At 38.1% G+C, this 12,191-nt stretch overlaps 1 protein-coding gene across 5 annotated transcripts in view; it reads right to left on the bottom strand.

The window, feature by feature from the left end:
- The window catches only part of DACH2 (dachshund family transcription factor 2), a 782,542-nt gene that overhangs the window by 401,848 nt on the left and 368,503 nt on the right, over nt 1-12,191 (bottom strand). Inside the window, exon 1 of one of the 5 annotated variants that reach the window (XM_077145234.1) lies at nt 9,126-10,280. The exons of the other annotated variants lie outside the window; for them this stretch is intronic. Within the exon in view, the coding sequence (XP_077001349.1) occupies nt 9,126-9,223 (98 nt within the window). The 5' untranslated portion in view covers nt 9,224-10,280. Of the gene's footprint in view, nt 1-9,125; nt 10,281-12,191 lie in introns of those variants that run through there. 5 annotated transcript variants of the gene reach the window in all.

Genomic DNA, 12,191 nt, shown 5'->3' on the forward strand with positions numbered 1-12,191 from the left:
ATAAATGGTTAATTAAAGCAATTAGTTAATATAGATGAGAAACATTCTTTCATAGTTTCTTCAGTTTCCAAATATTCCTTAGATTGCTCATTCTCCATTAACACATGAATAGAGATCCAGTTGCATCATCAGGTAATGACATCATCTTATTATCATCTTTAAGTCTTGGACTCTGCAACAATTAGAGGATCTTCAAAAGCATGATCCTCCCAAATCTGACAATGGACAAATATAAAAAATACTATGGGTAGATGCTACTCTCTTATTCTCTTAAGTCCCTACAAATAACAAGATCTTTTCAATGTCCTTGGAGTCATGTGTATGCAGGGACAAGGCCGTTTATTCAGTCAGCCAGTCAACACACATGCACTAGGTGCACACTCAGCATGTATGTGGCATGAAGCTATGCATCAGGGACACAAAGGCTACAATGCAGTTCCTGAAAGGCAAGGATTTGGTCTTTTTTGTTCATTTATGTATTGTGTTCATTGTTATGTATGTTTTAATTATGTATTCATTTATGTATTGTGAGAACCTAAAACAGATTCTGCCCTTGAGTAACTTGTGGTCTAGTGATAGAGATGTGTACTTCGCCTGTTATTTAAAACCTTTGATGGACTTCTTAGTGAGTATTATTTTGTGACATCAATAAGCAAAAATCACATTTAGATGCTTTTTTACTTATATGTTTTCACTCTTGGAAAGAAGACTTATAACTATAGAACAAATTAATTAGAATCAAGGTCATTAAAGTGCTTTATATTCAATAAAACTTCATAGAAATGTTGGATAGTTTTATTCACACTTTTAGATATAATGATCTTTTGTAGTAAGTTGTTCCTGACACTAACATTCCTATATTTCATTTCAAAGAAGGCATGTTGAAAGACTATGGAGGACTCTAGAAAGTTAGGAAAGATATTTCTTGCTAGATGATCATGCCATATTTCTTTCTTTAAGAGCTCTATTAGCATCAGGCAGATATTTACATATTAACACAAATAAACATGTGATGGTCTAACTAGGAAACTTTTTTCATAATAATTGAATCAACATATGTTGAATGGCACATCAAGTTTCTGCTATTGATTACAATACTAAATTCAGTGAAGCTTTATTTTACAGGGTACAAATAACTATGTAGTTACTCTTTAATCAAATGATAATTGCTTATTGGAAATTATTTAATGTTTTCACTTCAATTACAGTGTTATTTGTGCTCTGAAAAACAGGCTATTTTTTTAACATTCCCACCCAAATGATTCTGTGAATGTATCACCCATGATGCACCCAGTAAACAAAACCTGGTAAGGTACAAAGCAAACAACACTGTAAGTAGTAAAACTTTTATTAAAAGGGCTCAACTATCCCAGAGTAATCTGTGCAGAGAATAAAGAAGTATTATCAAAGACTCCTTGGGTCATTGAGGAAAAAAGAGGAAATATTAAACTTCCCCATCTAGGGAATTCCTGATATTCTCTCAAATAGTGGGGACCACCAATTCAATAGGCTGAGCCCTTGATTTTGGGGCTCACCCCTATGAAACTTATTCTTCCAAAGGAGAAGCTAATCCTACTTATAATTATGTCTGTCAGTCCCAGAGAACCTTTTTTGTTGCTCAGATGTGACCTCTCTCTCTAAGCCAACTCAGTAGGTGAACTTACTGCCCTACCCCTTACATGGGACATGACTCCCAAAGGTTTAAATCTCCCTGGTAAGATAGGACATAACTCCCAGGGATAAGCTGGGACCAGCATCATGGGATTCAGAAGGCCTTCTTGACCATAAGTAGGAAGAGAGAAATGAGACAAAATAAAGTTTCAGTGGCTGAGCAATTTCAGAGTTGAGAGTTTATCCTGGAGGTTATTCTTATGCATTATATAGATATCCTGTTTTAGTTTATGGTGCATTGGAGTGGCTAGAGGGAAGTACCTGAAACTGTTGAATTGTGTTCCACTAGTCTTGATTCTTAAAGAAGATTGTAAACTATATGCATTTACAAAGTTATCATGTGATTGTGTAAACCTTGTGTCTGATGCTTTTTTTATCCAGGATATAGACAGATGAGTAAAAAAATGGGAATTACATTAGCTTTGAAGGTATTGTTTACCTTTGTGAGAGTATTGCTCTGACTTTCAACATGCTTGTTAAATTAAATAAGAATACTTTCATTTGCCAAAACAGTAAGACCTTTTATTGCATTATGGTTTAATAATAATCTCTTAGTTTTGTCATTTCTTTCAACATTTCAAAGATGCTAATGGTAGTTCAACTCTAACTGACCTTTCAGTGTTTATGAAGAGAAACAAACTCTGACCTCACAGCAATCTGAATCCATCTTTACCCAATATTAACAAACTGACCACTTATTTAATTTTTGCACTGGATTGTATTTCCAACCAGACCAAAGGCACCAGCAACCAATTCAGCAACTGGAGAAAAGGTCATCCATGCAAAATGAGCAATGAACATTAATTATATAAATTGTTCAAGCTGATAACTGTTACCCAGTCACTACAATAACTCGTAAAATGGTGTTTATTTTAAACAGCCCTTGTTTCATGGAAACTTAAAGTATGGCTCACCCTGTCTCTAGGAGATATCAATAAAAGGGATAAAAATATACCCAAAGAAAGATCATTTAGCGGTTATTATCATTTACTTCTTTTTCTTAGAACATATAAGTATATCCTAAACTTAAATTTAGATATATTAAAAATATCAACAACAGCACCCTATTAGAGTTAAGGAAGCTAAATAAATTATCTTTAACATAAGAATGTTGCAGGGATGGAGGCAAAACAACATTTATTAATGGGTCCGGCATTCCAATATCAAGGCTCATTTAGAACAATCATGTTTATGCTACAATCTTACAATTATAATCAATAAATTTATAGCTATTTTAAATAGTGATGTTTTGTTTACTTACTGATGCTTAATTTCTATTTTTCCTTAAATAGAAAACAAGAAAACAGTTGGAATGGACAATTTAAGGGTTAACTAAGCACTCAATAGAAAGTATAACTATAAAGCTAGTTTATAATTCATTTACCTGACTCTGTTGCCTATTTAAATTAAATGCACCATAGGCCTGGTGTTAGCAGCTTTAAACAAGTTTACTTTTTATCATAAAATGACTGAATTCTAATAAAGGCTTTAGAATAATTAGCAAATACTGTATAACAGAAATACAAGTTCTATTTCTGCATTTCTGATTAAGATCAGTGGAATCAATGCACCTTAGAAAATCTGAGAGTAAATCAAATTAAATAGACCTTTCCACTTCTAATGCGCATCATATCATTGCCAGTGATATTATTTTTAAAATAACAGCAGTCATGAGATCACAGAGTATATCACTGCAGAAAATTTCTGATATAAAGGGAATTGATTAGGAGTTATTCACATTTGGATACATTCCACTGATACCTCAATCTCAACAAGTCCTATGCCTCCCCAAATCCTAATCTCCACTTTTCCTTTTTCTTGTTCTGTCAGCAAAATAAGAATGCTCTGGGTTGCCGAAACAGTAAACAAGAAGATCATTTTTTATTCCTCTTTGTCCTTTCTCTTCATTTTCAGTCTTCCAATATCTTTGTTCTATTGTAATATGTCTTGCAAATTTCCACCTCTATGGCTATTTCTGACACCCAAATTCATGCCTTCATTATTTCATGTCTCAGTTACTTGTAACATGTTGCCTCATTGCTCCAATCCATTCTACATAAACTGTGCTATGAATTTTGGTGAAACACCCCGTTCATCCTGTCATCTTTTACTTTGGAGCCTTCGATATACCCTGGCTACATACAAGATAAAGTCTAAATGCCTTAGTCTGGAAGCCTACCACAATATACATTTCTTCTTTCTTCTCAAATTAGTTCTTAAATGAGTCCTCCACTCTAGTGCAAGGAATCTGTTCACTATTTACTAAGCATAGTGTTTCCCTGTGAAACATTTCAAGGTATTTGGGATTCCTGGGATCATGTTTGTTAAGTCCCACTGCCTTGGGAAGGGTATAGTTTAATCTGCTGTGACTACTACTGCTTTGCTGAAAGATCATTGTTTTTAATTTTGCATGATCATAGAGGCATTTTTGAATTTTTATTTTTATTTATTTTTATTTATTTATATTTATTGCATGGGCAGACACCAGGAATCAAGCCCAGGCCTCCAGCATGGCAGGTGAGAACTCTGCCTGCTGAGCCACCATGGATCACCCCATTTCCTTCATTTTGTTTTTATTTATTTAATCATACAGGCATTTTTAACAGTGATCACTAAGGACGCTGTGGTGCCAGCATTTAGGAAGCCTTTACAACTAGTGAAAATTTGCTTTCAAAATGAAATCCCATCATTAATTGTAAGTCTGTGTATAATCCCACAATGATCTCAACTGTTAACATTTCATGTTTGAATGCCAATCAGAAAATGCGGGAGCATGGCATTAATTTCACAACTGAGGGGACCTTAGGAAATTTACCAAGTCACTTAGGCACACATTCAATGGATAAATACAGAATCTAGTTTCCTCATTGATTACTTTTAAAAATTTTCTATACTTGGAAAAAAATTAACAAATCAGTAACACAAAATTACTTTAACGTAATCTTAGATATTTAGTGTGATACAGTGGAAAGCATTGGGAGTTAGATCTGAGCTCTGATCCAGTTGTGGTAGGCAGAATTCCAAAATTCTCCTCCTTCCCAAGTTTTCCAGCCCTAATTCTTAAGAACTATGTAAGGGATAAGATGCCCCTTGCATGGTCAGTTTCATGTGTCAACTTGGCCAGGTGGTGGTACCTGTTTGTCTGGTTGGGCAAGTGCTGGCCTGTCTTTTGCTATGAGGACATTTCATAGAATTAAATCATGATCACATTGGCTACATCCACAGTTGATTCCATCTGTAATCAGCCAAGGGGAGTGTTTTCTTTAATGAGTGATGCTTAATCTAGTCACTGGAAGTCTTTAAAGGAGAATTCAGAAGAGATGGGTTCTCTTCCTGCTTTGGCCAGCAAGCGTCTCCTGTGGAGTTCGTCCAGATCCTCCATCAGAATTGTCAGCTTCACAACCTGCCCCAAAGATTTTGGACTCTACATTCCCACAGCTATGTGAGACACTTTTATAAATTTTACATTTATGAATATTTCCTGTTGATTCTGTTTCTCTAAAGAACACTAACTAATACAACTTGGTACCAGGACTGGTTCTTAAGAAACAGAATCCTAAAAATGGGTTTTTATGAATGACTTTCAAAACTGACTGGACTCAAAGGCATTAAAGATTCTGATTTGCATAATCAGAATGACATTGCCAATACATGGAGTGAGCTGGTAAAAGAGATAGTCAAAATATCACCATTCGATTCTTCTAATGCTTCACTTGTACGAAGGCAGGCTCTGGGGAATAATGGTTTTGATACCTTTACTGAAGTTTCTTTTCACATGGGCAGGCAGTGGGAATCAAACCTGGGTCTCTGGCATGGCAGGGAAGAACTCTGCCCTGCTGAGCCATCATGGCCTGCCCCTTTACAGAGTTTTGTGGAAATAGTAAGTATAAAGATGTTGGTTGGTTGTTGTTAGATTCACTGCATACATTAATGAGTGAAAAGGGTGGACTTAAGTCTTCAAACAAGAAGATTAAGTGACATCTGACAAATGTAGACAAATGGTGAGTATCCTGAAGGAAAATCTTATTTTCAGTAGCTGTAGATCTCTGAAAATCAGACTCAGAATCTTATTGTTAGATAGCAACTTTACAATTTAAACTGAAATCTCAATCTTGCATGACATCTGCCATTAAAATGAGGGTATTGATTGGAAAGGAGTGGGACCCTGAAAAATGGGATGGCGACATACTGATTGACAGTGATGTCAGTGGAGAGGTTGAAACCCTAGGTCATGCTGAGTTTTCTCTAGATAACCCTGTAATAGTTTGCTCTGAGGACATAACCACCCCACCTCCAGTCTGCCTTGAGGAGGTGGCCACCCAACCTCCACCTGAAGGGGATAGCTCCAGAATGATTAATCCTGTTTCACCAGATGAAACAGCAATTGAATGCCCTGAAGCAAATGGCTTGGAAGAAACTTCTAATGCTTTTAATAACCCACTCCCACCATCTCTCATTTCTTCCAGATCTATATCTAGACTAAAGTTCCAACAGACCCCTAAAAGTGAGGTACAAAGTATCACACATGAGGAGGTACATTATACTCCAAAAGAACTGTGTGAGTTTTCCAATTTATATAGACAGAAATCAGGGAAATATGTGTGGAAATGGATTTTAAGGGTGTGGGATAATGGTGGGAGGAATACGTGGTTGTATCAGGCTGAATTTATTGATACAGACTCGCTAAGCAGAGATTCTGCATTTAACATTATAACTCAATGGGTTAGAAAATGCATTAACAGTTAGCTTGGATGGATGGCTAAAACATGGATCAAAAGGTGGCTGACTTTACCTGAGGTTAAAATGTCAGAACTGCCTTGTATAATGTAGATGAAGGGATCCAGAGGCTTAGAGAGATTGGAATATTAGAGTGGATTTATCATGCAAAGCCTGCTCTTACACCTCAGTTCTTCTCTTATTTCCCCAGTTCCAGAATGCATAATTGGAATAGACATACTGAACAACTGGCAGAATCCCCACATTGGCTCTCTAACTCATGCAGTGAAAGATATTATTGTGGGAAAAGCCAAGTGGAAGCCACCAGAACGGCCCCAGCTTAGCAAAATAGTAAGTCAGAAGCAATACCAAATTCCTGGAGGGATCACAGAGATTACTACCACTCTTAAGGACTTGAAGGATGCAGAGGTGGTGATTCCAACCACATCCCCATTCAATTCTCCTATTTGGCCTTTGCAGAAAACAGTTGGGACTTGGAGGATGACAGTTGATTATCATAAGCTCAACCAGGTGGTAACTTCCATTGGAGCTGCTGTTCCAGATGTTACATCACTGCTTGAGCAAATCAATACGTCCCCTGGTACCTGGTAAGTAGCTATTGACCTGGCAAATGCTTTTTTCTCAATAGCTGTTAGTAAGGACCACCAGAAACAGTTTGGCTTTCAGCTGGGAAGGTCAGTAATATACTTTCACAGTCCTACCAAAGGGATATATTGACTCTCCAGCCTTATGTCATAATTTTGTCTGCAGGGACCTTGATCATTTCTCCCCTTCCACAAGACATCACCTGGTCCATTATGCTGATGATATCATGTTGATTGGACCTACAGAGCAAGAAGTAGCAACTACTCCAGACTTACTGGTAAGGCATTTGCATGTCAGAGGATGGGAAATAAATCCAACAAAAATACAGGGGCCATCCACCTCAGTGAAATTTCTAGGTGTCCAGTGGTGTGAGCATGTCAAGATATCCCTTCTAAGGTGAAGGATAAGTTGCTGCATCTGGCCACTCCTATGACCAGAAAAGAGGTACAACACCTAGTTGGTCTCTGGATTTTGGCAACAACATATTCCTCATTTGGGTGTGCTACTCTGGCCCATTTATTGAGTGACCAGAAAAGCTGCTTATTTTGAGTAGGGACCTGAACAAGAGGAGGCTCTGCGACAGTGCCAGGCTGCTGTACAAGCTGCTCTGCCACTTGGGCTGTATGATCCAGCAGATCCAATGGTGCTGGAAGTGTCAGTGGCAAATAAAGATGCTGTCTGAAGCCTTTGGTAGGCCCATATAGGAGAATCACAATGCAGACCCTTAGGATTGTGGAGCAAAGCCTTACCATCTGTGGCAGATAACTACTTTCCTTTTGAGAAACAACTTTTGGCCTGCTACCGGGCCTTAGTAGAAACTGAATGCTTAATCTTGGGCAACCAAGTTACCATGAGATCTGAGTTGCCTATCATGAGGTGGGTGTTGTTGACCCACCAAGCCATAAAGTTGGGCATGTGCAGCAGCACTCTACTGTAAAATGGAAATGGTATATACAAGATAGGGCCAGAGCAGGTCCTGAAGGCACAAATAAGTTACATGAGGAAGTGGAACAAATGCCCATGGTCTCCACTCCTGCCACATTACCTTCTCTTTCCCAAACCAGAACTATGGCCTCTTGGGGAGTTTCTTACACTGAACTGACTGAGAAAGAGAAAACTGAGGCCTGGTTTACAAATGGTTCAGCACGATATGCAGGAACCACCTGAAAATGTAGAGTTGCAGCACTGCAACCCCTTTCTGGGGTGTCCTTGAAGGACAGTGGTGAGGGGAAATCTTCCCAGTGGGCAGAACTTTGAGCACTGCACCTGGTTGTTCATTTTGCTTGGAAGGAAAATTGTCCAGAGGTGCGTTTATATACTGACTTATGGGCTGTTGCTAATGGTTTGGCTGGATGCTCAGGGACTTGGAAAGAATATAATTTGAAAATTGGTGAGAAAGGGGTCTGGGGAAGAAGTACATAGATAGACCTTTCTGTGTGGGCTGAAAACATGAACATAATTGTGTCCCATGTGAATACGCACCAGAGGGTGACATCAGCAGAGGAATGTTTTAATAATCAAGTGGATAAGATGACCCATTCTATGGATACCAGTCAGCCTCTTTACCCAGCAACTCCTGTCATTACCCAATGGGCTCATGAGCAATGTGGTCATGGTGGTAGAGATGAAGGTTATGAATGGGCTCAGCAGCATGGACTTTCACTCACCAAGGCTGAATTGACTACAGACACTGCTGAGTGCCCAATTTGCCAGCAGCAGAGACCCACATTCAGCTCAGCCCCAATATGGTACCATTGCCCGAAGTGACCAGCAAGCTACATGGTGGCAGGTTGATTACATTGGAACACTCCCTTCATGGAAGGGGTAGAAATTTGTTCTAACTGGAATAGAAACATTCTCTGGATATGGGTTTGCTTTCCCTGCACACAATGCTTCTGTCAAAACTACCATCCGTGGGCTTACAGAATGCCTATCCATCATCATGGTATTCCACATAGCAATGCCTGTGATCAAGGAACATGATTCACAGCAAATGAAGTGCAGGAATGGGCACATGCTCATGGAATTCTTTGGTCTTAACATATTCCCCATTATCCAGAAGCAGCTGGATTGACAGAATGGTGGAATGGCCTTTTGAAAACTCAATTACAGTGCCATCTAGGTGGCAATACCTTGCAGGACTGAAGTAATGTTCTCCAAGAAGCTGTGCATGCTCCGAATCAGTGTCCATCCACTCTGGGGGGCTGTTTCTCCCGTAACCAGGATCCATGGGTCCAGGAACTGAGGGGTGGAAATGGGAGTGGCACCACTCACTGTTATGCCTAGTGATCTTCTAGGAAAATTCTTGCTTCCTGTCCCTGTGGCCTTGAACTCTTCTGGCCTACAGGTTTCCATTTCATAAGGGGCAGTGATTCCACCAGGAGAAACAATGATTCCATGGAACTGAAATCTAAGACCACCACCTGGTCACTTAGGGCTACTCATGTCCCTGGATCAACAAGCCAAGAAGGGGATTACTTTACTGGCTGGGGTGATTGACCATGACTATCAGGAGGAAATAGGACTGAAACTACACAATGGAGGTAAAGAAAAGTTGCCCTGGAATATAGGAGATTCTCTAGGGTGTCTTTTAGTAATGCCATGCCCTGTGATTAAAATCAATGGAAAACTGCAACTACCCAATCCAGGCAGGAATACTGAAGGCTCTGAAACTTTAGGAATGAAGGTTTGGGTTACCCCATCAGGTAAAGAACCATGGCCAGTGGAAGTGCTTTCTCATGGTAAGGGGAACATAGCATGGGTAGTGGAAGAAGGGAGTGATCAGTATGAACTATGACCACATGATCAGTTAAAGAAATGTGGATGTAATGTGGTTTTGTTATGTTGTAGTATTTAAGTTGTAAGATATCAAATTTAAAAATGAATGTTACCCAAGGACTTGCACACTTTTCTGGGGAGATTTAATGCATTTCCGGTTGTACATGGACAGTTGAGTATTGTTAGGAGAGAGAAAATGTGTCTTTTATTGTTTTCTATTTAGAAATTAGGTATTGTTTAAGGTGATGACTATAACTGCCAAGTTGACAAGGGGTGGACTGTCATGGTCAGGTTCATGTGTCAATTTAGCCAGGTGGTGTTACCTGTTTGTCTGGTTGGACAAATGCTGGCCTGTCTTTTGCTATGAGGACATTTCATAGAATTAAATCATGATCATGTTGGCTACATCCACAGCTGATTTCATTTCTAATCAGGCAAGGGGAGTGTCTTCTTTAATAAGTCATGCTTAATCTAATCACTGGAAGCCTTTTAAAGAGGATTCAGAAGAGGTTTTCTTCCTGCTTCAGCCAGTGAGCCTCTCCTGTGGAGTTCATCCAGACCCTCCATTGGAATTGTCAGCTTCACAGCCTGCCCTACAGATTTTGGTCTCTGTGTTCCCATGGTTATGTGAGACACTTTTATAATTTTTATATTTATGAATATTTCCTGTTGATTCTGTTTCCCTAGAGAACCCTGACTAATACATCCATGATTACATTACATTACATGGTGCAATGGTTAATTTCATACATCAATTTGGCTAACCTGTGGCGTCCAGTTGTTTGTTCAAGCAAGCCCTGGTCTGATTTGTTACTGTGAGGGTATTTCATAGATGGATTTGCATCTATAGTTAATCAGAAAGGAAATTGCCCTCATCAATGAGTCTCTTCTTCCCATCAGAGAGAGGTCTTAAAGCCAGAGCTGAGTATTTCAGAAATCAGAGGACAGAATTCCTATCATGTGACCCCAGGAAAAATCACATCACTATTCCGGTTGTGTTTTTCACTTTAATATTGGAGATGTAACTAAATAATCTCTATATAAATCTGATCATTAGAACCATGTTACGTTTCTGGTGAAACACAGATGAATCATTAACTCCATAGTATACATAGCTAGTAACATCCCCCTCCAGTATGAAGATTTTTCCTCTCTTTTTTCAAAAGTTTCAGGTGATTAGCTTGGGCTCACCTGGATAATTTCATTGTTTTCCTAAAATATGTTGTTTTTTCCCCATATGCATATCTTATGTCTTTTTTTTGTCCTAGAAAAAAAGTAAAAAGCAATGGAATTTGCATATTTAAGATTCCTTTTTTTAGTGCTCATCCCTTTTCTTATAAATACATTTGGCTCACAGAAGAATGTTTTGCCATTTTCTGAAGCTAAATGAAATTAATAGCGGTCACAGTTAATATGGGTCTCTAATTTCAGGTAAGATTGTCTTTGATACTACCATTGACAATATGATTACATAATTCCTACCAACTCAAGCACAATTTTCAAAATGGGTAGTGTGCTCAAGAAGTTAAGATTAACTTCTAACTAATGCAAAGTAAACTTGAAACTAAATTTCAGCAGTTTATCCATAAGTTAGCTTCAGATTCAAATCCTTTACAGGCAGGTTAGACTATGATATGCTGTTCCAGGCATGCTCCTGATTCTTAAACCCATAACTCAGGTCAAGGATAGAAAAATGCCTTGGTACAGCGCAAAATTTAAAACTGCAGTTTTGCTGTAAGCAAGCAAAATATGTATTCACATTTGTATTCATTCTTTAACACTTCAAAGCAGAAAATTTATCTTGAAATATCAGGAGAAGTAGGAAGTAAAAAGACTATTTAAGAACCTATTCAAAGTTTTCATGAATGAATTGTATTTATAAATGAGAAGTAGAAATATGCATATATTCTTTGTGGTTTTGCTTTTGTTTTCATCGTGCTTTCTATCTAATCCATTGTTCTTATATTATTGTTATTATTATTGTATTAAAATAATTTCTAGGATAGAATCTCATAGCATTTGTATTCATTATTTTTGGACTTTCTCTTTCTGTGGGTTATTTATTTTCTGCTTTCTGATGATGTTATTTTCTGGCACAACAAGCTAGACAATAGCTAATATGCTATTAAATAACACCACCTCAAGCTGGAAGGAAATGCAGAGAAATACACCTTCATATCTTAACATCAAATTTATTAATCATTAATAGTTTTTTCTAAGATAAATTCAACTAACATGCAACTATTACATAATTGCTAAAGATAATTCAAAACCTGCCTTAAGTAGGAAATACCCTTTTGCAAAAAAACGCAATATTTATCAAGGTTAAAACCATGGAAAATTTGAAGTTCTTCAACACTATGACAATTTAACCATATCAACAGGATGTGATGAACAATGAAACACCCACCTCAGGAATG

The sequence above is a fragment of the Tamandua tetradactyla genome, chromosome X, assembly GCF_023851605.1.
Source record: "Tamandua tetradactyla isolate mTamTet1 chromosome X, mTamTet1.pri, whole genome shotgun sequence".
Lineage (NCBI taxonomy): Eukaryota > Metazoa > Chordata > Mammalia > Pilosa > Myrmecophagidae > Tamandua > Tamandua tetradactyla.